The following is a 26,198-nucleotide window of genomic DNA, read 5'->3' as shown; positions in this document are numbered from 1 at the left end:
GAGTAAATTTGTCCCTAATTTAAGATCCCTTGTCGCTTCAAATTCCTTTTGTGAAAGTTTTATGAACTTTTGAAACTCAAATATACTACATCTCTTCTATACTGGATACCCATGGAGCATAAATATTGCGAAAATACACTTATCAGGGGCCCCTGAGGGAAACAATTATGTCAGAGTTAATTTCTCTGGTACCTAAGATTCTTCTCAAGGGAAAAATATTCCCAATTTGATGACTTTATTTCCCATGGGTTCTATGTTGTTCACTCATCTCACACAGGCAGATTTACCATCAATTTTACAGTCCCCTCACATCTCAATTTGTGATCTGTAGATATTTCAAATCGGAATGGTGACAGCATAAAGCCTCCAAATCATAGAAGTTCTGAGAAAGGGCCATAAAAGCCCTCAAGATTTATGATGCATAAAAGAATTTCATTTGTGACTTGAAAACTTGAAATGCCAGCTTGGTAAACTAAAGTTGATGTTTTCAAATCCAAGACTCTGAGGTAAGACATGAAATGGAACTTTATTTTCAGGAACATGAGCATCTCTGTAACAGTGGATATCAGGCACCTTTGCAATTCTTGCAGATGGGCTGCACAAACACACACACACACACACAAACACACAAACACACAAATACACAAACACACATTCCCTCCCTGGTGAGTGAATGCCCCCACCTCCCCCAAACCCAGATGAGAGTGTTTGCAAAAACTGTGCCATGTAGAATGAGGTCTGTGCGACCCGGATGTCTTTACTTGGTACAATAAAGGCAAAAAAGGTGAACAAGCCCAGCCACAACAGCAGTTAATGAACCAAATTGTTTAGGTCTCTGCTGGAGTATGAGCCTGAGGATGTCATGGAATATGTATGAACTACAGTTCAAGCAATTTCATTTATCACAGAGGAGAAATTTTATCTTTGACTGCTTGTCCCCATTTATGCCACTCTGGGTGAGTGATGACCAGTGGCTCGCCATGGAGCGATGTGTTCTGGGATGGGGCTGACACGATGGCCATGGCAGGAAAATGAACATTACCCTTTCATGGAATCCAAATAAAGCATCACTGAACCTTGAGCATGTGCTGCATAAACATGTGAAAAGAGATCTTGGCAGCATTACCCCCACCTGAAAGGGGAATGCCCTGAGCTCAAGTGAAAGATCAAACCAGCCAGGGAGTAGTACAAATTTTTACTATAAATATTACCTCACTCTTTCATCCATAGCAAATTCTATTAAGTTTTTCAGAGAAGTAAGACCAAAAGACCTTTAAGCTTAATGCTCCACAAACAATCAATGCGTACAATCTGTCTGGTAAATACATAATTCTTACAAACAGGAGCCTGTAACCACTCAAGTGAAAACCTGAGATGGGCTCCAATCTGTACAAATATGGTATACAGAGATTCACCTTCAAACCCTTCCCCCTGACCCTGATCTCTAATTGATGCAACCAGTATCAGGTGAAAAAATTATCTGCACAATAATAAACATGATGCCAGGGTGTCAAATGTGGGAGGATTATTACTCACAACCACATTAAGATCCCTTAGGTATCACTTATTCAATTGGGCAGACATACCAAAATCAAAACCAAATCAAAAGAACAAACTTTATCCCTGTACTGAAAAGTGTTTGCACAAACTCCACAGTAACATTGGAGAAGAAAACTGCATTATTTTGGTAGGAAAACAGGAAATTGATTCCAAATGTATTTTACCAGGAAATCATTCAAAATAGCAGAATTTACATCAAGACAAATGGTTTTACCCTCAGCAACACTAATGTGTGAGGGTGAACTGTCTACCTCTCTAGATCAACTTATGGACAAGAAAGTGGTTTTGCTCCACCAACAGTCCTGCAGCAAAGTATGAGGATCTGGATGCAAAATAACCCCTCTTCTTCAGACCGAGGGAAACAAATTTTCTTATGATCAGGCTTAGACTAAAAAAAATTACTCTAATTAGACTGAAACAAATTAAGATGTTGCTAGTATGTTTTCTGAATTTTCTAATGCCTCAAAAATACTGTGGAGCTCAGGATGAAACTGCACAGCCGAAGGAAATTTCTAGCAGGAAGAAAACTTTCTGTGGTGGAGAGCCTCACACGTGCTGCCATACACAAACCTACAGCCAGCTGATTCCATGCCTGCAAACTTCATGCCCAGCACAGGTTTTGCCTACTGAACTGTGGTTTAATAATCCATGCATATCCTCTGATTTGCAAGAGCAGTTGGTGGAGCTACAAGAAGAACTACAAAGGCATAATTGTGGGGTGAATGTGCCAGTTCCACAGCTGAAGTGGTTTATGCAGCACCTGGTCACCACGACATTGGCCATAACTTGGCTCAGCTCCCTGAATCAATCTCTGAAACATTACACAGAATTTGTGTATCAGTCCAAGCCACAAAATACTGCATATCTCTGAAAATTCCCAGATTTAAATTCCCCTGAGAAGCTGTCTATCACCCATGTTTTGGTAGAGAGAAGCTGAGGAAAAAATACCCTTGTGGAGCTGGTTGAAACATTTCATACCATTCTAGTGATTTCAAATCATTGTGAGATGTTACAGGGTGTTTGCTTAGCATGAATGCCAAACACCAGAGAACCACATGCTTGAACAAACTGCAGTTCTGCAAGACTGCTTTGGATAAAGCTTGATATGGTTCCAAACCTATAGGAAGTTCTGTCAATGCTGTCTCCATGTAATTCTAGGAATGGCAGAGAAGTTTAGTAGGTTCATTCAGGTAAGGAATTCTATATTTGGTAGAGTTAATCCTGAAACTGAGGCAGTTCCATCTCACCTTGAAACAATGACAGAACGGTTAAGCTGTCAGCTTGGACATTCTCATACAGGAACCAACAAAATCATGGTGAACACTGCGACAGCAGGGGGATGAATGGGATATTAGGAAAGATTTGGGAGTTTAAATATAAACTGTTGAACTTAAATTCTGCTTTTGAGACTGCAAAAATATATGATACAATGGACTACATGCAAGATTTTACTTATGTAAATACTGGGAAGGAACTGTATCAAGACTGTTTCTTCCATTGCTGCAGAAAACTGTGTCACAAGAGTATCCACCACCTGATGCAAGCCTTAACAACGGGAGCAGACACAGAGCAGAGCGTCCATCACCTTGTCACAGTGACTTTTGGGATGCAGATGCAGAGTGAAATGCAGGGGTGGCTGAGGTGTGAGATCACCTTTTAGAAATGCTGTTTTCTTTTAGGGGACTGCAGAGCAATCCAGGGGAAAAAAAAGTACTCCTGTGGTGGACAAAGCCTTGGATTTTGGCAGTAAGTGAAGAGCCATGTCTGCCTGAACTAAGCAAGGGCTGCCCAAGGACAGGAATACTCCCGGTAAAAGCACCAGGATGTATTTTGGTAAGACAGCACCATCTGATCACAACACTGGCTCTGCTGTTGGCAGGCTGTTCTGGCAGCATACGGAGATTCCGGGAAGGACCTCTTGGCACTTAAATGTTCCACTGAATTGGAACTATAGCCCATATTGTGCTGAGGCAGATTAGCAGTAAAAGATGATTATAATTCCAAAAATTTCAGCAGGTCAATAAATGCTGACAATGGCAAGTGCAATTTGCAATTGCATTCTGGCAGTTACTGACCTATCACTGCCCTCACTCCTGTGTCAGGAGTGACATGAGCTGCTGCCCCACTTAACTGGAGGAGGCATGTGGGTACATCCTCTGAATGTAGGCATTTGGTTTCTGCATTTCTACAGATGATATTTGGCATTTGGCGATGAGGGCCAGGTGTGGGAACTGAGTGTTTGGGAGAACAAATATCTTCACTACCACCTGGACCAGAGTTTGTAGGAAGGACAGTACAGGCTATTGAGGACAGTGTTTGGGCATTTATCTCTCTTAGGCTTCAAAGGACTTGGACCAAAATTAAATCTTCAGTTCTGGAGATCCATCATGTACAAAAAACAGGGACTTTTGGAGAAAAAGTAAAGGACTTCACATCACCTGCAGTGTCTAAAGATGTCTGCAGGCACACAGTGCTCTAAGAGCACGACTGCACAGGTAAGCACATAGCCCATCAGTACCAGAGACAGCAAAAGGCCATTGCTCAGCCTTGAGCATCATTCTGGTTCCTTACCACCATCTCCCCTACCCCATTTATACCCCATGTATGGGCATGTCTCCAGAGGTGGTAAGTCTGCCAACTCATCTCAGAACTCACATATCAAGGTGACTCAGGGCTTTCAGTTGCCCTTCAACTTTCCAGGCTTGAAGCAGGTTTAGCAGTACTGATGTAATGTGGAAGGAAAGCTAATTGCCTCTTCCACAAATTGTCACTGGCTACAGACTCTCCAGGAAACTGGCACACAGCAGCGTGTGGGCAGACAACATACCTTGCCATCCCTCCTGTGCCAGTTATGCACTTTGCAAAATACATGACAGATGTTTATGTCCATATCCTTCACTTCCCATGTCAGAGTTACCCAGTTCTGATGTGACATTTAGGCTTCTTTATGCAGTCCTGCCTTTAATTTGCTGCATATGGGCTGGAAATTGGGGGAAATGCTCATGCCTGCCAGTTGTCTTCAAGTTAGCCAAAAACCATAATCAGTGATTCCTAACACAATAAACTTTGCTAAAATGCAGTTCTCCTGCTGGTGTAGCAATCCCTAGCTTACTTCTAGCCCAGTTCCACCTGTCTGGTTACTAAGAAACCTTGCAGTCTTTTGCAGCAGAAGCCACCTGGATTTTGTGGATTTTGGCTTCATGCTATGGAACAGAGGAAGCAGGAGCAGGATAGGAGAAAGCACCTTCTCTGGAAAGCCTTCCCTGGACCATTTCATAGCAGTCATGTTATTTATTGCATGGCCACTGCGGCCCAGAAAATTCAGTTCCTCTGGTCCAGTCTGAGTCTCACTGACTTACACCACTACATGCTCAGTTTCTGAGAATATATATAAAGTTTATTAAAAATAGTTAATGCACTTAGTTTTAATTTGAGCAAGGACAATTCTGTCTTCCAGCAGAGTTCTACTTTTACAGTAGAACTGCAATTTCAGATGGCTTATCTGGACTAAAGTAGGGGGAAAATTCTTATTCTATTGCATTACTCAGCAAATATCAATTAAGTGAATCCTCACTATGAACTGCAGAATGCTGTATTCTGCCCCACAGTAAGAAGCATTAAGACAGGGACATCTTAATTTCAGGAACCATTTCTGAACAATGGGATTTAGAATTCTTTTTTTTTTTTTTTACATTTTACATTTAAGGAAATTATTTTTTTCCTTTTAAAGAATGTAGTACATTTTAAAATGTAACTCAATGCAAGTCAGAATATTAGGAGCACCTTCTCAAAATGGATAAATGAGATTATTAAAGAGAAAAATGCAAAGATAATGTATTCTTTTATTGAATCATAAGAACTCGTTCAAATTAGGAAGTTAGGGGTTTGTGAACTCACATGGGGCTGACGTCTGCTGCCACACCCAGGACTTGCTGTTCAATGACAAAGGTTCCAAGGAAACCCTGCTGGAGCATGCAGCCAGTTTAGAAGGAACAGATCTTTTTAATGTATTGCTCTGCTTTGCAAGGTTTCTTTTCTTTATTATTTTATAACCTTTAGGCCATAAAATAATAAATTTTAAAAAAATAAAAAACTTTGCAAAACTATGCAATATATTCCAAACTTACCAAAGGGCTGGCTCCATGCTCCAGCAGCTTTCCTAAGTAGCTTTGACCTCACAGAATGGGGAACTCTGGGGCACCGCAGTGGAGCAGGCCAGCACAACATCTAAGCACCTACAATGGGGATAAAAGGTTAGTTTTTCTTTCAATTTCTTAGTCAATGCCTCCTTTGGCCTAGTTAATAAAGGAATGTAAATGTACTTTTAACTGCACCCAGCACAGGAGGTTGCTCTTGCTTCCTGCTGGGCTCCTAAAACAAAGAATTCCTATTTAACTCTCAAAAGCCCCTGACTTGTAATAAATTGAACATCAAACTTCATTTCCATGTGCCATTAGAAAAATTAATTTAGTAAATTGAAGTGGTGACAATCATAAGTTTAGAGTAGAATTCTCTGAGTTAGAAATCTGGGTTGAAATGCTGGGCAGGATCCAGTTATGCCAAACCTCAAAGGGTAAAATGCAAAGTCACAAAATTTTAAGTTATGAGGAATAAGAGCCTTATAAACTCCAGGCTGTATTTTTTCCTATCACATCAAATAATCCTCATTTCTGAAATAGTAATGAAATGGAAATTAGATTTGTAAGTGGAATTAATTAGGTTGTATCTGATGCAGCTTTCTCCAAATGACAATCACAATTCTAGCAGCCTGAAGTTTTTTTGATTTAATAGGAACAGGGTATCAGTGGCAAAGAAGAGATTGATATGAAGGTTCATAAGACAAGAGTGTTGCTGGCCTGATCTCAGTTCCTTCAACTCCCTTGTTTCCTTTCTCTTCTTTCAAAATGGTATTTGAAATTTTCTATTCCTTCTGTAAGATACAAATGAGCACAGACTCTGATTGCTTTCTCCCAGAGGCCTGCTGCCTTAATTCACTTGCCAGTCATAAACAGTCTTCTCCTTCTGAAAGTCTGAATACTATCAGGGTTGGGAAGGACCTAAGGGCAGCAAGTGCGTATTTGCTGGAAAAATGTTTCTGGAAGAAAAAAAAAATTGCATTCAGGAAAGTCTTGGGCACCACAAATTATCTGGGTTTTGGACAGGTCAACATTTATCTGTGTTTTATGGCTCTATCACAAGGCTGCAGAGAAGTTATTCCCGCATGCTCTGTGTTCCAGCACTATCCTATACAATGATACATTCCTTAGCTGGACTCTTCTATGGTGCTGTACAGACCATCCCTGGCCTAACAGTGCTGACATCAACACATGCTGGAACACTCAAGTCTTTATCAGAAATAGTTGACTGAATTTTAAAAAACAACATATAAAAATTAAACTTAAAACAGAGGGATTTAATTAAAATCTCAATATTTCTTAAGTTGTATTTTTTGGGGTTTTTTTTTGCAGCCTCAATAGTTTTATGTTGGGTAAATAAAACACTGAAAACACAAATGTTTTTTAAAACAAAGGGAACTCTAATCCCTATGTAAAATTCAAAACAGAATTAGGCAAGTATAGCTTAAATCAAGAGAAAGTGATCAAGAATGAATAAGATAATACTGTTAATCTTTAGCCTATTTAATACATAATAGCAAACATTTTAAAAGGGAAATAACCATGCCAATAGCCTACTTTTAAATAAACAGTAACTGCTGAAAATAAATTGTTGTAGTTGTTATCAAACAATATTTCCTTCAGTTATTTAGTAAATTGGAACAAAGTTTATCCAAAGTATTTTTAATGCTGTGGATTATCTTCATTTTAGTAACTAAAAATAGCAGTACTGCTAACACCAAAGAACTTTCTGTGAAGAGAGCAAAGATGTCAGACTACTGTGACTCTAAGATGCCTTCATCAAAATGGGCTCCATTAACACTCACAGTTCTTTTCCTTTGCCTCTGCATCAGCCTAGCTAACTTAAAAAAAAATAAATCAATAGACCTGCTTTCAGTGCTGAACTGTAAGTTCTCTGGAGTATAGGGATTGACAGAATCTCTTTATTATATTTCTAAATTTATTAACCAAGAAAGCTAATTCACATTTCACTAGAAATGTTTTGTTTTCTGGTAACTTTGCTACTGCCATAAAAGTACCTGCAAGAAAACACACTTCTGTGTCTCTGCAAAAATCACATCCTGAAAGTCCCACAAATGAGAAAGTCCCCTCATATCTACTCCTGCTTTCAGATTAGAGAATGAAAAAGAGAACGTGAGGAAACCACTTCCTTAAGGTAATATTAGTAAAGCACTGCTTCCATCAAATAAAACAAGCCAGACTGGGCAGAGACAGCAGTAAAGCAGCAGGAGGTCAATGAGCAGCCCTGCTGATGCTCTGTACTTCCAAGTCTAAATACCTACGGCCATGCCCAACTCAAACAAACCACATCCTCCAGCCAGCAGCTTCCACATAGCTTCCAGCAACTCCAACCGCCTGTGGCAGTCCCAGAGGCGCTGTCCATTCCTCCCATCCTTTCATCACTCACATCATCCATTCTGTTGTGCCACAGTACAATGGAAACCGTGATTCAGAAAAGGCTGAGGAGAAGCCTCACCTGCAGAGGCACCAGAGGACAAACCCAAGTCCACAGTAGGGGTCCAAGCAGATCGCGACTTCCCGGGAGGGATAAAGCTCACACTGCAGCTTAATAGAACGACAAAAGGCACTAGTGGCTGCATGAGACATCTGAAAGACAACAGCAAAGCAATTAAAATGATCAACTGTGTCATTGGAAAGCTCACTCCCAGACTGCACCAAGTGCTTACATCAATTACAAGATAAAAACACCAAATAAATATTGACTTTATGCTCGATGTAGTTGACTTTATGCGCACAGGTAATTTATATCTCAGAAAACATAATTTTCCTTCAAGAGGGCATCAAATAATTGTGAAAGGGGAGAGGAGACAGAATGAATGGTAAGTTTGAAGTGATTTAGGAAGAAAGCTGTGAGTGGTTTAAAGATGTGCTCCAAGCTGTATGCAAAGCTAACGATAATATGCTACACTTTCTGGAAGAATAAAGGAATGAATGACTGAATGAAACACTTTGCTGATCGTCAGAAACATTTTTAAAGTATGTATTTCTTAACAAAATAAATGAAAAATGCCAAAGCACTTTTTAAATTGGAAGGGATTTTGCCAAGCAAAGCAGTACTAAGGGCCTAATCATTCAGCAATAAAAATCCCCAATAAACTTAGTAAAGTTCCTGTAAATAAATATCTGTCAAATATCTTCATGTTATCCAGCTCCCAGTTGAGAAACAGGCTCTTAAAATCTTGGTAAGGAAGCTTTCAGAGATAATAAAAGCAGAAAGTAGAAATAAAAAACCTGATGCAAAGGAAAATCTTCTGATTTTTTTTCCTAGTTTAGGATGTTTCCCACACTCACCCATCCTGACTTAAAAGTTCTAATGACAATAGAAACAGGAAAATATCTTTTCATGTTTGTCCTCTCTATTAGTAACAAGAAAGACACCAGTGTTAGAAATGCTGTCTGGATAGGAGTTAACTTACCAAAGCTTTGATCTCTGCCACAGAGGGAGCTGGTTGCCTTATACACTGCTCACTGAGAGTCAATGGAGGAAAACAGGCACTTGGAAGGTAAAATTTATTTGATCTTAAAGTAAACAGGGGAACAAAGTTCCAGAAGTGACTTTTTCTCCATTCCAGTGACAGCCATAATTGAAGCTGGATGTGTTCCAAGTGATGCAAAATGACCAGCTCTGAATGTGGGTCTGTGGTGATCATCTACAGTCTGCAGATTAATTCTACTCCAGCTGAATAAAGACTACTTTTTCATATGGGATTAAACTGAACTCTATTAACATAGAACTGCTGTTATTCTGGGAATTTTTACACCATGCTGCATGCAAGCTATTGAAAATGTTGAGAGCAAATGCAAGTGGAATCTACTACTTTCAAAGTAATTACAAAACATTTATCAACTTTTCAGGAGCCACAGGAGTTATTTAGCCATTTATTTTCATTTAGTACCACTGCATTATGAATATAAGCCTTGTGGTCTCTTTTGATCATTTTATAATTAATTAGTCACTAATGATGATGTAGTAGATGGTAACAGTTTACATAAACCTGCTGAGTCAGTGGCCTGCAGGCTCTGTGACCTAGATATTAGAAGCTAATCAAGAATTCCTTGATAGATTTATCTGTATTTCCCTCTAGCCACACTAAGAAAGGCTCATCAACTTGTCCTGCCTTTGACTATCTTTGAAGTTTCCCAAACACTCACTTTGCATAGTTAGTAGCCATTTCTGCAAGTCTGATAAAGTGTACTTCAGACCTGAGTTAATACAGCTGACTGCATCTGAAACAATCATTTGAGGCTTTCTCTAGAGAAAATGAAGACTTATGTGACATTTACTCCTTTAAAAAAATAGATGTTTCAGATAAGTCAGATAAATTACACCCTAACAGTCCCTGCTTTTCTCTGCTGGCTCTGAGGAGCCCAATGACTATTCCACATCTGTAGGCATTGTAGCTACTCAAAGTTAGATGGACTGAATGTTGCAGGAGTGTCCAATATATGACCATGAGCCAGGTCAACCATTTAACAATCAGTCAGCCTCAACAGCTCTGTGCTTCCATCTCTTCATCCAAAAACTGGGAAAATAATGCTTTCTTTGTTTATAAATTATGCTGACACTTTCTGCAAATAGATGGGTGATATTAAAGAGTATGAGGAATGCAGCATAGGCTCCATGTGTGATACATCAGCAGAGGTTGTTAAAGCAATGATAATCCTTGGATATGCAACAAGTAAGAGTAAGGAAGAAACAGGTAAGAATAACAGAGTGATTTTACTGTGTCTTGGTGAAACCAGTAGTGGGATACATAAGTTAGGTAAAACAGATGAATTGTGGCTAGAGGGTTGGAGAAAATGGCATAGATTTCAAGAGCTCAAGATGCCTGATATTAGCAAACAAATCTATTAATGAGTTTTTGAAGCTTACTCTAGTACTATACTGGGTGAATATACCAGAGAAATCATCAGGTGCCTTAATTGCAAGAAGAGAATATTGAAAACCAATGGCCAGTACCTGAGCTGCCATAAGAAGCGAGCAATGAATGGGCACTGGAACAAGCAGGAAAAGGATGACAGTCTCATTTCGCTCATAAAATGGAAATAACAGATGCCTAAGCTGAAAAATGTTTCAGGCAGAAAAACTGGTGGTCTGTGCACAGGAGTAATGGGATGAAACTTTTAGTCTGAGGAGGAGAGGGGATAAACCACCACACACAGTTCTGTAGCAAGTAGAAAACTAATTTAATGTCACTGGATTCAAACAATGTCTGCAAGGGAGGAAGGACCTCAGTTCCTGCTTCCAAAAATCATTAGGAGTCACAAATTAGGAGCAACCACCTGCCAGCCAGGCAGGACAGCAGGAAGGAAAGCTTAAAGAAGAAGTCCCTACCTTTACCCCTGCCAGCATGCCAGTGGTGGAGACACTGAAGTCAAGGTAAGCAAGTGTTTCAGGGTTAGAAGGTTTGTAGATCTGTGCAGGCCGCTTCTTTGGCAAATCGTCTGGTGGAGACAGAGACAGAAAATGTGTGTATGTCACTGACAAGCACAGTGACAAAAGAGACAGAGGTCCCCTGACCCCAGCACTCACCTGTGTCTAGGACTGGAGGCCATGTCCTGATATCCACTGCTGCCGCTGCCTCTCGCGACCGTAACAATTTACATATCAATTGCGTAGTCATTAAGCAGGCAGAGCGGCTCACCTGGAAATTTAAGAAAGAAATAAAAACATGCTAATGGCATGCTAATTAACTCGCCCATGAAAATGGGCAAGACAGTGACTTATCTTCTGCCAGAACAGGACACAGGTATATCAACTTTGTGTTTTCTGATCGGCAGGTGAGAAGATGCTTAAAAAATTGCAGCTCACAAAGATGACAAAGTCACGTGAGTTTTACAACTTACATGAAAACTGCAATTTGAGAAGAGCATTGCAATGAAATTAAAGGTGCCTTAATAGTGAGAATGTGACCTTTCCTACACACTGTATCAGCTCTCACCCCAAAGTGCCAGTAAAGAAGACTGTGTCCAAAAGACTTCCTATGTGACAATAACGTATCTTGGTTCATAAACAATATTTTAATCAACCAATACCTAGTCTGGCATTTTATATTAATAATTTTATTATATTAAGACAATTTTATGGTAGCCACATATTTCCAGGGCCTGTGCTAGTGATAAACCACTGGGAGCTCTTCTGATACTGGCAAAAGTAGCTCTAGAACAGATATTGTACAAGTGGCACTAAGAAATGAAATGGTGAGCTTACAGCATTACAGCAAATACCATCTGCACCAAACTTTAGATGATACATGCTGAATTCTCCTTTTAGTTTTCCTATTTTTAGAAGTTCATAGGTATCAACTACAAGAATATTTCTTATTTAATAAGAATACTTCTTATTCTTAGGAATAAAAAATAATATGCTTAGAGAATTCAGACAAACATGCATATGAGCATGGAAATCACTGAAGATAAAACATAGGAAAAACAGAAAAGGTAACATTTTTATTCTTTTCCCCAAACTTTGAAAATCCATGCAAATTCTGCTAAGACTATTTTTTTCCTTAAGGAAAGAAAATTAAATATTTCATTGCACACTAAATTTCCTGTGTTTAAACTAATAAAATCAGTAATCATATGTACACTAAATTTTACCACTGAGCAGAAGAGAACAGCTTCTATTGACAATGATCTCATGGAAGCCAACTTTTTAGAACACCAGAAATTCCAACATTTTGAAATTTGGAGCTCACATCACTGAGCCAAGCTTTTATCTCTTGACACTCTAATCCCATGACTGCCCTGTATAGAAGGTTTAAATGCTTCAAGCTAAAAGTGAATACAAACAAAGCCACTGCAGCAGCCCTTAGTCCATTTTCATTTCCTGTCAAGGCAAATTAATTCTTACATCACTAATTTTGATCCATGAAAATCTTGATTTGGCACACTAAACAATAAATAAAAGGAATTTCAAAAGTTGATGGTTCCCAGCCTCCTTAGGAATTATATAATCTGGATGATCAGAAGGTTCATTAAAATACAGAATATCTATGCCTGGAGAATTCCACATCAGAGGTAAAGACACAAGGATGGTGGGAAGGAGAAAGAACACGGTTTAGCTACAGGTTAGGAACCACTCAAGATGGGGCTCAACTGAGTAATGTTTTACAACTACCAGCACATCACAAAAACACAATTATGCAGGCCAAATTTTACTCAGAAGTTATTCTTACTGACTTCAAAAGATGCTGTGCAGACATACAACATCTTACAGCAGGTGCTGACCCCAACACATCAGGAAATTTGTGTGACTGCATTGGCAATGAGCGAACTGCAGTAATATTTTGTTTTCTACAAGGTCATTAATCTCAGAATTGAGAAAAATTCTTGTGTAAAACAGAGCTGAGAGGTTATAAGTCAAACTGACATTAATATGGCTAATAAATGTCAACACCTTATCTAAAGTTAGTCTATTGAAGTGACAATGAATACAAGTCATCTTAGATTTGTCAGTTTTTTATCATGAGATCAAACATCTAGTTTAGCTACTAAACATGAAAAGAAAAAATTCACATTTTACATCACTTCTGTATGTTAACAATTGATGCCTAAAAATGCCAAGTGCCAAAATATTAAATAACAAGAATCCTGAAAATAATAGGACAATTTCTCATACCTCTTCTGATACTTTATGGCATCTGATGCCATGAGGAAAGTCAAAAATTACAACTATCTCTACTACTTGTTAACTGCAAATATAAAAATAAATTATCAATGGCAAAACCACATTTGTTTCAACTTGTTTCTTTAGAATTCCAATCAATAAATCAGAAACTGACAGATTTCTGGCTATCTAATTTCAACCATTTTTATTTTCCTCAGTAAAAAGCACATTACAGTTATTTATGTGCAACAGAGGTTAAACATTGTTAGATAAAGCCAAAATATCAAAAGAAAGCACTGAATGAAAAGGTCTGAGTAACACTTTCCTGGATGAAACAAAAGACTGACCAACATCTTCACAGCAAAACTTTGAAATTGTTTTAAATGCAAAACAATTGGACATTCAGCAGTGAGCATGCCATCAGGTGAGGATAAACTTCACACTGAGGCTTTTCTCAGCAGTCAGTGTGGCTCTGCCTGTGAGGAATCCTACCCCTCTTGGCATACAGCTAAATATAAAGAGGCACTTTAAATATATTTCTTGAAAGGAGTCATGCAACTAGGGCAGAATGTGACAGCTCAAGTGAGCAGGTTGTATGTTGCCAAGCAGTGTTGATTTTGCAACACACTGAATTCCTGAGTCCTGGGAAGGAATAAAACTTCAACCCAACCACCCCTCACTCAAGTTACTGCTCCTAAAGACACAAATCCATCACCCATTTAATCTACTGGTGCAATCTGAGGCGTCTGCTCACCTCCACGATCATCTTCACTGTGGGTAATGTGGTGGCAATGTTCTGGGGGTGTGGAGGTCGCACTGTTATTGGCACACAGCCTGCGTACAGGCATCCGTAAAACGCAGCAATCAGGTCTATCCCTGCATGGAGAACAAAGCAGAAATCCTCCCCTGAAAATCAAACTGTTTAATCACAGACTTCTATGTCAGCATAAATATTACTTGGAACTGAACCCAGAAGGTTAAATGAGTGACTAAGCCCTTTAACAGACTTCTTTTTCAGCCCCTTGTCAGTATTTGTTCAGCTTCACTAATTCCTCCCAACCACACCGTTCTGAGCATGAAAAACCACAGGTGACACACAAAACTGCAGCCAGATATCAACATTTAGGAGAACTCCAGTTTGTTGCTCAGGAAGTAACCTCTAAAAAAAGACTGATTTCTACAGATTACTTATCTTCCTAAATGTACATTTATAGAGTGTACAAGAAGAGGGATGTGCCAGCAAAAGGATGAGGTAGGATGATGCTTGGTCCTACCAGCTGCAGAAAGAACATCTGGATGTTTCACAAAATACTGTCTTTCTCTTGCCATTTTTAATCTCACATAGGAAGCCTTGATATATGGACCTCAAATTTTACAGTAAAAAAGGGAGCAACGATTTTGAAATCCTGCTTCTAGCATAAAATTAGGTGCTGTGCCATATAAATATTGACTACAGGTGATGGACAATGGACAGCACCCTTCAGGCTACCTAAGGAGGCTGAACAGACAACTGTGCCAAGATCCCTCGAATACTGCTGTCCGTCACCTCCCTGGTGCTGTGCACAGGCTGTGATAAGATGACAGTGGGGGCTGGTTTATTCTTTCAGTGGAAAAGGATCTGCAGTACTGGTAGGTTATTGTTCCTTCAATAAGATTCTTCATTCATGGGAAGTGAAATGCAGAAAACAAACATTTAAGTTTAAAGTACTAGTCTTCTTCTGTGGAAAAGGTTTTGCCATATTAACCATTGCAAAACTGCTCCTATAACTACAAAGACAGAACCGGTGTCTTGCAATCCTTACAAACTTATCACATTTCAGACCTTAAATCAGACTGTTTATTTCACTAACACACAAGAAATGTTAAAGATAAAAGAGTAGCACCAGATCAGAAATAATTTCAAGCAAATGTCAAATGTGTTACCAGTTAACATAAACTTAAAAGCCCTGATGCAAAAGGATGAAAATCCAAACCAAGAGAGCTATCTAGATTAAGAATCTATAGAGAATATTGTAATGATGATTCTGTATTTCTTAATAATTTGCTGCTTATCAATCAAATTTCTACTATAAAAAGCCCCCACATATTACTTCCTCATTATTGTTGCTTTACCCTTCTGAAATGCAGCACTTCCAAAAGGGAATTGAACAGGTCAATCTAAGAACACTTAGCAGATGGAACTGCATGCTCATAAAATAGTCTGTATCCAGAAAAAAAAACCCAGTAATTAAATTTGACTACTTGTAAGAGATAGGTTTTAAAAATACAGGTTAGTCTTAATCTGAACCCAAAGAAATAAAATCTGTGTGCATGCAGAAAGAGAGACTCTTTTCAATACATTTGACCAAATTCAAATGAATATGCATGAGGCAAACATCTTGTGTTTTGACAATTAATGAGGTGTACATGGTAACACCCCTGATGCAGCGCTGTTCAGAAGGACCTTGATGAACTTCCAGGAGACCCAAGGCACTGCTACAGCAATTCCTTACCTGGTGGGTAAACCAAAGCCACGTGGTCTCCATCCTGTAAATGTCCCCTCTCCATCAGCATGACAGCTATCTTCTCAGCTCGTTTATGCAGCTGGACACATGTCAGTGAGTTGGCTATTGTTCCCTGCACAGGAAGAAAGATAAATGTCACAGGAGATAACGTGATGTGCTGAAACTCTATTTTCCTCCTCACCTTAGAAGTTGCAGAATGAAGGGCAGCCACAATATGCCATGCAATCAACTTAAAATATGGAAACATTCAGTCTTAGGCCAAACTGTGGTGGGAAGGAAAAAAGATGTTTCTAAAGTAGAGGAATGTTCTCTATTCCTTTCTCTGTGCCTTCTGCCCTCAGCAGTGTTTCTGCCCCCGCCAAGGCAGTACAGCAGTGTGCTAATATCCTGCCCATGAAGCCTGTTCTTCCCTTGCTACACAGGCAGCATTCCTGCTGCAGCCAGGGAAGTGCCTTTATGGTCTCTGTACCAAACTGGAGCATCTGTGAAGAGCAATTCTGAAAACTGCATTTTGTTGTCTGCACACTGGAGTGGAGCCAAAAGGCCCAGCAGAAATACTTTAAAGACAAAAGACACAGGAGAAAACAATACTTTGCAATGGAAAAAAGAATTAGTCTGTAACAAAAGATAAGCACTTATATTGCATATAAATGAAAGAGAGAAGAGAGGCATTTGTTAAATTTGAATAACTCTGGTCAGCATGAGCTTGGCATTTTTGAAGCATTTCAAGTAGTGCAAACCCAAAATTATCAAACAGTCCCAGTGTTTGAAACTGAATGAGTGCTACAGTTCTTGCACTTCCTAAATATAAATACGTGTACATATATGCACACACACAAGTACACATTTAGAAAAATATATACATCTGTATCACAAAAATCACTACCACTGCAGGCAGACACCTAAAAAGTCTAAAAATGAATGTACAGGACAGACTGGTTGCACCTAGAGCTGGGTCAGGCCAAGTCAGGGCTGGGAGAAATGGACAGAGCAGTATGGGAAGGGTGGCGTACAGGCTTGTGTACTTTCTGTGGAAAAAGAGAAATTCAGTCTCCAGTACAGCTGTGACACACCTGGCACCTATCACAAGCACTAAGTTCGCTTACAAAAAAGTGTTTCTGAAAAAATAGGGGGGGAAAAGGTAAGAATATGTAAGAATACATAAATAAACATATACTAAAGAACACACAAAGACACACACTAAAATAGAACAGTGCATCAAAAATACAATGTAATACAATAAAAAATGTATTGCATCACTCTATCCTCATTAAGAGAGAAAGCAAGAAGGTCTACTGTTTTAAAGAAATGTTCTTTACACTCCATTTTAACAAGGCAAGGGATAATAAGCATTTATTCTGATGCTGGTTTCTATCTACCACCACCCCACACACCACTGCAGTATTTACTGACCAGGCTTCAGAGAGGAGGGAGAAGTTTGCCAAAGGGCAAGCACTGCAAGCAGCGCCACTTTACCAGGATCACCTGGCATTCACAGACTTCATTACAAACTGCAAAGAAGAACACAATCCAACTGGAAATAAAATGGACAAGGCCAGGGCTCAGCATTTCTCTTCATCATCCTCAGCAACCACACTTATTGAATTGCACTTCAGACAGTTAATCAATCTTATGATCAATGTGGAGACCATTTCACTAAGAAAGCTTCCTCTAAAGACATATGCAACTCTGTGGATGTTGGACCAGAGATGACTTCCATCTGTCCAGCCCTGAGTATGCCAAAGCAATATGAGGTCTGGCTGTCCTGCCACTGCAGACCAGTCAGGAGAATGTACTTAAACTCTCCATTTCTTCTTTCAAGAAACTGCCTGTTTCCATGGTTATGAGAAGAAGGACCCTTTATATCCCCACACACACCAGAAGCATGGGTCCTAATGACAGATAGGGAATTGCTGTAAATCAAGTGAATTTGTGCAGAGCCTGTTTACATTTAAGACTTCTGGCATTTGCTGCCTGTGAACTAGTGGGAAGTCATTGTTTATATGAAGTGTAGGGAAGGAGAATACAGTTGTTGGACAAGAATCAGTTGCAAGCATCAGGCAACTACTCCCTTTGGGCCTTTAATGAGCAATCCTGAAATGTAAAGGTGTTGCAATCCTTCGTGACACACACTAAAAACAATCTATTGCACTAATTTTGAAATATTTCAAATTCTCAAAGTTTGGGTTACAGGAAAACACTAATCTCAGTGGACTTTCATTAGTCATGTACTGCAGGATGCCTGACTATTTTAGAACAAAGTGTACAGACAATGTCCAAGGAAGACAAAATAGGAAAAGTACAAATCAGAACTAAAATTCAAGATAGGCAATAAAACTTGCCTAGGGCAAACTCCACCAAATGTGTCATCCCTTTCCATAAAATATTAATTCCTCTCCAAAAAGCATTACAGCTCTCAAACAAATCTCATATGATGAGATACTCTTCACTGAGAGTAACAGAGAAACTGTATTTTAAAATCCAGCTACTCTTCACTTCTATGGAATGGGAATTTGTTTTGTTAATCCTTGTTTTGCACGTTGTGTCCTTACTTCCCGCTGTTTGAACCCTTCTGCCACCACAGGAAGTTTGGCTTTATTTAAAACTCAAAAGCAACAGCCATGTGTGGAAGAGATGGGATAGTACACATCAACTCTTCCTCACAGCATCTTTGCTCCTGACTTAGAGGACACAGCAATGCAGTACTTTAATGATGTAATATTGAACTTATAAACAGCATTGCCTCTCAAGATTTCTACATTGCCATTAAAAAAATACGTAATTACTTCACTATTTATCTGGCAGGTTTCACATATTCACAAATATGAGCTATTAATCTGAATTTTTAAAAAAATTATTTAATTACTTACTGGTAGCTTCAAACTGAACTTTGTACCAGCACTGTAAAATGGAGAAGGATATTCTGTAAATACTGTAAGTGGTGATTTCACAGAGGTTCACAAATTACTGGAGGTTTAAGAACCCATTCAAGTTGCATAAAGACCACATAGACTGAGACAACATCAGCTAGCACTCCAGGGGAACAGCACTATTCCAGGCCTCCCCTCTCCTGAACACCCTCACACACTATGTATGTTTCCCAGATCTGACAGATATGTGTAGATGTACTGTGATGGAATGCTTTGAAATCAGACTTTAATTCTCTCTGTGGTCTTGAGATTTATTGGTTTGTCATCTGTAATCATCCAGGATGTAAAGAAGTTACACTACAGAAAGCAAGGAAGTTTTACTCTTAGCAAAGCCAAGTTCTGTACCTGTCACATTCATTAACTCATTTTCAGTAAGCAATGAAATGCTGTGCCAGGCTGGCACCTCATGGAGGTTACCCAGAGAGATTTGTTACTGATCTTCTGCAGACTTGATTGTATTCTGGACATACATTTTCTTCTTTTCACCTTCTTTCCTCATTCTCACACCTCCCCCAGATGGTCCAATCTCAAAAACAACAGTCATTGTGTTATTTAGGGAAAATGCTTTAGTTTTGCCAAGCCTGTGCTTTTCAAATTGGAAATCAGGATGGTGAGCAGTATTAAACAGTTATTCAACACAGGGACAGATTTGAAACAGATTCAACAGTATTGAAACAGATTTGCAGTGTCAGCTCACACACAACATGTATGTGGTAGAAAAAGAAATGAGAAATGTGTAAGGCACACTGTCTGATAAAAAAAACAATCTATATCTCGACAACTGACAATGATTATTCTCTTTTCCTTTCTGCGTCAGTGAACATTAAATATAACAGCTGAGTATTAGTGGAAATAGGAAGAGAAAGGTCACATCCAGCCACAGCACAAGCAGGTGCTGCTGAAATCCCAATGAGCCTTTTCCAAGCCTGTTGGAGCTATGGCCTGAGCTTCTTACCCTGCAGTTGAGCAGGGTGTAGAGCACATGGTCAGGGGTGGTCTGAGCTCTCCATTGCAACACTTCCGACAGGAACAGGAACTGCAATAAAGCAGAGTGGCAGTCACGACACCGAACAACTTCTTGGCTTTCAAATCCAAGTCACAGTACCCTGAAGCACTAAACAGGAATTAATCTTCTTGTCATCTCACATTTATAGAAAGGTGCTTTTGCATGGTAGCAGTCACCTCTCTGGAAGTGAAGCCACTGCTGGGATTATGATATATCACTGCATATACTTCCAAAGCAACAAAACACTACTTACTGATCCCTCTGAATTTACTCACTATTTAATTCTTTAGCTTCCTCTCTTTTTCTTTCTATAAATACACAGGTACATACACAGCTTAGAATTTACTAATTTAATTACTCACATAAGCCCCCAAAAGAGCTGAATTTCAACTTAATTTTCCAGGATTAAAATAACAACAAATAAGGTCAGGACCTCATATGTAAACAAAATTCTCTGGATTCCACTTGAGGTGATGAAAATTATGTAATAGAGGGTGATTTCTGGTAGAAGCCCCATGAATGCTTTCCACCATATTTTTTCTACTGTCCCATGTAAACTTATTTCAAAAATCCATAAAAATGAAATGTGGTGACTTCTCCTCACATCTACTTAATATTTCTCTGTAAATGAGGTTCTGAAATATTAAATATATGCATTAATTAAAAAGAAGCCATCAAAAAATTGGTGGTAGTAATAATGACAACAATAAACATCATCAACCATCACATCTGTGAACTGCTAAGTGTCCTGATGTCAACTGTATGATGTTAACTGTATGTTTGGATGAAGTTAACTATATGTAACAGAAAAGTTTAGCTTACCTTTCTGGCCTGGTCATTATCTTCTATTTGCCCCAAATCTCTACCACTGGCCTGTGCAATCCTTTTTCCAGAGACCAAGTTCCCCACCATCACAGAGGCAGGGCCAATTTCTAGAATAAAGCATAAATCCACCGGGCACAATAAAAATCCTTTGCTTATGGATGAAAATTCATGGGATTTCTTTTGCAATACATGATGTTTTTCTCACTGCTGTCCACAGAACCAAACCTTGAGCACATCTCTGTTGACACAAAGTTTGGTTATGGACCAGAAGTGGTTGGAAGATACATAGGACTCAATTCATCCTGTCAAAACAGCTCTACTTTAGCATGGGCTCTCCACAGCCAGAGACCTATCTTGTCTACCTTGATATGATGAATCTGGAAAATTTAGCTCCTACTGTAGGCATATCAATTCAAGACCCTCAGCCCAGAGTGAAAACATTCCTGTTTTCCTCTTCTGTTGCCTTTTTTTAATGCATCTGTATCAGGACTTCTGTAATGCCACAGACAGGAAGTGACAGGGATTGGGGGGGGGCAGATGGTGCATAGGATAAAATATATGCAAGCCCTCTAGAATAAGATTGAGAGTGAAGTTAAGTAACTTCAGAAGAAAAGAAGATGTCATGGCTGACACTCCTCCATGAGTTGGATTTCACTGATGTTTTGTTGCTGCCATTAGGAGACAATACCTGTCTCACAGACAGCATTTAAGCTCATGTTGGCATTTGTTTTCTGCTTCTCCAGCATGGATTACTGATAAACTGCAATTTATACCAGGCTCTACTTCTAGCCTATGATGTCCAAGTGATTGTTTGTGGTGTAAGTAACCAGATAATGTACAATCAAAAGCACCTACAGACTACTCTGCTTTAAAATTATAAAAGCAATGCCCTCTGGGTATGTCACAACAACACAAAATGGGAGAATGTTATACTACCAATTTTGTTTCTGTGCTCCTGGCATTACTTTTACCCTAGTAATATTTCGTGTATACATAAAATATTTGTAATCATCTCCAGTGATTCTAATTCAGCAATTATTTTGTGATGCAGCAACAAGAAAATACCAATGTGAGAGTTGCAGGAAAAGGCCTCATGGTTTTGATTAGATTAGTGCAAGTCACTGTTAACCTCTGGCATTCCCAATATCCACAAATTGAGATTATGGTTTTGATTCTGAAACATTTGTGCAAAGGTTTTAAATGATGATTTGATCATTTTTAAATGATTTAAATGATAATGATGGTTTAGGCAAACTTGCACTGAATTCATGAGGGTAGTCTCCATATTCAAGATCCAGAGAGCAAACCCACTTCTAATTCCAGGATGTTTTTCAAAGTGGAAAATAACCAACACTTAGTCTTATGTAGCTGAATTCAAATCTTAAACCTGAGGCTACACATCCAGAACTCCTTGAAATAAATCTGAGTACTAAAACCTGCAATTGGGTTTAAAGGCAAAAATTTGTTAAAATTTACTTGTACGTTGGGCACAAATAACCAGCGACTGACTACAGCAGGCTACAAGGGCTTTCTTGGTCTCTTGAGACAGTGCCTTGCTGTACCATTTTATCCCACATTCTTCATGAAGAGGCAGAACTTCTGAAGAACCATCTTAAAACTAGTTAGGGTTTTCCCTCTAACATACCTGCTGTTAGAGTAATGCAAAATCTCCCTATGCATGTGAGGGATTAAACCACGCATTCTTTGGTTTAACTATTCATGAACACTTTTCAAGTATTTGTCCTTCCAACACTGTTATTTAGTGTCAACAGTCCCCTTCCCTCTCTGTTTCTAGTTTACACACTCGGCCTTCAAAATAAGCCAAGATTTTATCTTTCTCTGGTTTGGTCTCCATCCTCTTTAAACATAACTGAAGAGGAATTTACAAAGAACTCCAGGTGTGGTCTCAGCAGTGCCTTTCAGAGTGATAAAAATGTCATCTTTTATTGAATTAGCATTTTTCCTTGCACTCTCTGTGAAGGTGTTTCTAGCTTCTGGCAACACCAATGATGTCCTTGACACACAGAGAACATTGAAGAGGACAGATGATGATGCTGATTCTCACCTGTATCAGCAATTACTTGATTTTGCTCCCTTACAGTACCATAGGCACACAGCACGAAGCCACAGTCCCTTGGCCCTCACTCCTCTTACCTGGTTGCTTTTGCCTTGGTTTAGGCAGGTTTGTAACGCAGGTGTGGGGACACATCAGCACGTTACAAGGATGCAGAGATCCTTCCAGGAAGAGCTGTTTGGTTTCTGACAGGTGAATCCCTCCCAGCGGTGTCTTGGGAAGCGTGTTTGCTGGGACAAGTGCTAGGCAGTAGACTCCCACCTGATGAATGCTGTCAATCGCCTAAAAAATCACACAGGAAGTCGATTTTAATGAAAAGCTAATTTTTCATCATTCTAATAGGCACATGTTGTTCTGAGTTACTGCATAAAACAGCCCTAATAATTAACTGGCAATGGAAAGACACTTCAGCTATGTCAGTGATAAGGAGGTTCTTTTCACTAGGAACAGGTGGACTGAAATGTTGTTACACTCATTCCAACAGATAAAAAAGCAACCAAAAACCTGGTGATGAATGTACACAAATCTATTAGAAAATGCTACCTTGTTAAGCACATGTAGTAGCAGATATCCTGGAGATTTTTTACAAAGATGGGCTGTCAGACCACATGAACTTGCTTTTAAGCTGTGCACTTCTCAGAGATAAAGTTCAAAGTATTCCTATCAACTTTATATCCATCTTTCTGAGCAAGGCAAAATTTCAAATAACCCTTATACCTAATGATGTATGTTGCTTGTGAACCTTTTTAGTTTTTTTGTAAGGTAAAGTTTACATGAGACAGTACATATGATCATTCCCTGACCACAGCGTAAAAGATTTTCAGGCAGGAATGGAAAATATATAAGGGAAAACTATGAAACTCCCCACTTGAAAAAAATGTTGGACAAAAACCTGAAAAAGAAGCATCTTTGGATCGTATAGCAACCATGTTCATTGTCCAATATGTTCATTAAACTGCATCATTTTCAAGAAAACTGTAGCGTAGAATATCTATGTAATTTATTGAGTCAAACATGAATATCCATGCACATAGATTTTAATTCTCCACAGATTTAAAGGATTTATTTTCTTTATAACAGAAATTGCAGCGTGTTCGAAAACCAACTTCAGTGTGTTAGAAAACCAACTTCAGACATTTATGCAAACTGAGAAACAAGTTACAAATAGCATCTGTAATGAGTAGTTAAATGTTCAAAAATATAATTTACTTATTTTTCTTTTTAATTTTAAACTGTGAGAAAAGTGAATTGATATGTGTGCTGCCTTGAAGATACAATCTATATTCTGGGAATCAAATAACCACTTACAGTTATAATGTACTAAGGTGTAGACCAATAAATTACTGATTACTTTTACAGATTAAGCAATGCTTTTCTTTTGGCTTCTGTTTGCTCCATTTCCTATTTATTTGACTGTAAAATCTCATAAGAAAGAATAATAAATTCATTTAAAAACATTGGAGTTTCAGCAGTAGTAGCTCTCACAGCAGAACTGGGAGACCTTGTTACTGGTCTACAGACACCACCCAAAAGATCAGCAATAGTGAAATATTTATGGCAGCCAATACACAATGTCTCATGTTTCTGGCAGAAACCATCATAACCTACTAATCATAATGTTATTTGTAGGTTCTGAAAAGCAGTGATAAATCATGGAATCCTCACCTGACATCAGCTTGAAGGAAAAGCATCACAGGGCAAGTAACCACTTTTACTCAAACATAAAACTCTGTTGCTCCTACGGGTGGTGAATGGAAAGCAATACCCAGCTGTGGTAGGATGAGGGGTGTATGCAATGATTCCCCAGAAACTTCTGAACTCTCTCTAAGAGATACATCTACTATACAATGCCACAAAAATACCATGCGCCATTCAAATCTGACACCTTTCACACCTTTGAGTTTGGCACATTTCTGAAGCAGGGAATGACACTGTCACAAGGATGACAGCTGGTGAACTGAGCCTTAAAATTCTGAGGGAGAAGAGTACCAGTCAATTTTAATATTGCTGGCATTTATGTCTCTTGATGAGATGGCTTGGTTTTTGAAATGACTCTGTCCAGACAGAATCAAACAGTATCTGAAATCTCTGTTCCTCTCTTTCATTGTGAAAATGGACAAGATATACCCAAACTTGCAGAGAGTCCAGACTTCAGTGTTGTTTGAGCTGAGAAAACATCTTGTTCTGACACAATTCTCTGGGTAAACACTCTCCAGTGCTGCAGTAGATCTCCTGGCTTTACCTAGCCCTGTCAAGTCCTGGTGCTGGTAAAACTAACATCCAGTCTGCCATTCAAGGACCACGACCCAGCCTGAAGGGTCAGAACAGTCTGCAGCAGATGAATATCTAGGATCTGACTGAACTGCTGGGTGATCTAGGATCTTCATCCTTCTATTCTCAAGAAACTTCAACCCCAGACCCTGACCACTCCCTCCCAACCATCCTTCTGCTGAAGCCCACAGATGCAGTCCAGCACAGTCCCACAGGTACAGCAGCTCCACCACCCTTCAGCTCCCTGCCAAGGGGCAGGATGATCAGGAGAGTCAGAATATGTGCAAACCAACAGGAAAACTGGTTCTGCAAATCAATCCAGCTCAACTGCAGGGAAGAGACAGCAAGGCACAGCAGAAGCAGGCAGTGCAGGGCAGGGCTGGCACAGGGCAGCACTCAGGGTGTCAGACAACTCACAAATAGCATTAAAATCAAGTACAATTTGATAGATTTGTTATCATGGATTTCACTGAGAGTCATGACACAGGCTGTAATAGTGTTATTTTGTGCCTCACTAGCAGATGATTCAGATACAGCTGGTTACCACTTCCCAACATCTGTCATTAAAACTCTTATTGGGAAGAGGCACAAAGTATCCCACATGTTCCTGGCTTCTGTCCTTCATCTCTGCTCTCAGCTGCGGTGGAAACAGAAACTTCTTGTTCACATAGCAGTGCACAACAGAGTTGCAGGCTCCACATATGGATGATGAAAGCAGCCACACGTGTGTACTTTGATACATGGCCTACTATTCTCAGACACTGCTAGGACTTGATCAGACTCGGAGTAACAGGGCTGACTCTTGGCAGGAGTATTGGAACACAAGATTCCAGCAGTTTTCAGTGCAGAACTCTGCTGGTTATGATTGTGAAAGATATTAGTTCTGTAAAAGTCACAAAGATGCTCCACTGACAAAACAGGGCAAGTGTTAAGTCCAGAGTTGCAACCCTTTTAGGAGCCTTGACAAAAGTGTGGGCAATCCAAAGCCTCTTCTACAACAGTTGCCCCAGATGCTACTAGGTGTTTCAAAGGCTTTCTGTGTGATGGCAAGGTAGAGGTTCTATCTTTTCTTGGTATTAATTTAGATCTACTGTGAATATGAGATGCCTCTAACTGTATGAAATGCAGCTGTCTTTTGAATCAAGAGAGCAGATAAGCCCGTCTTGAGGTGGATGAAAGCTTATTTGTTCAGTTTCTTGAAGGATACAGTAGATAGATTCCCTTTCTTATTCAGTAAAATGCAATGATGAATAAAAACACCT

At 39.3% G+C, this 26,198-nt stretch overlaps 1 protein-coding gene across 6 annotated transcripts in view; it reads right to left on the bottom strand.

Annotated features, from left to right (window-relative positions):
- The window catches only part of DIP2C (DIP2 acetate--CoA ligase C (putative)), a 308,220-nt gene that overhangs the window by 38,701 nt on the left and 243,321 nt on the right, over positions 1 to 26,198 (bottom strand). For all 6 annotated transcript variants that reach the window (XM_014257423.2, XM_005528520.3, XM_088053095.1 and 3 more), the window contains 8 exons: positions 22,746 to 22,947; positions 20,589 to 20,698; positions 19,716 to 19,796; positions 15,819 to 15,942; positions 14,081 to 14,202; positions 11,251 to 11,362; positions 11,053 to 11,162; positions 8,173 to 8,303 (listed from right to left, as the gene is read on the bottom strand). In XM_014257423.2, the coding sequence (XP_014112898.1) occupies positions 8,173 to 8,303; positions 11,053 to 11,162; positions 11,251 to 11,362; positions 14,081 to 14,202; positions 15,819 to 15,942; positions 19,716 to 19,796; positions 20,589 to 20,698; positions 22,746 to 22,947 (992 nt within the window). The remainder of the gene's footprint in view (positions 1 to 8,172; positions 8,304 to 11,052; positions 11,163 to 11,250; positions 11,363 to 14,080; positions 14,203 to 15,818; positions 15,943 to 19,715; positions 19,797 to 20,588; positions 20,699 to 22,745; positions 22,948 to 26,198) is intronic.

The sequence above is a fragment of the Pseudopodoces humilis genome, chromosome 1 (genome assembly GCF_049639895.1).
Source record: "Pseudopodoces humilis isolate 2021_Gansu_Grassland_sample_001 chromosome 1, ASM4963989v1, whole genome shotgun sequence".
Lineage (NCBI taxonomy): Eukaryota > Metazoa > Chordata > Aves > Passeriformes > Paridae > Pseudopodoces > Pseudopodoces humilis.
Note: the sequence above shows the minus strand (reverse complement) of the source record. Positions and strands in the feature narration are given on the sequence as shown.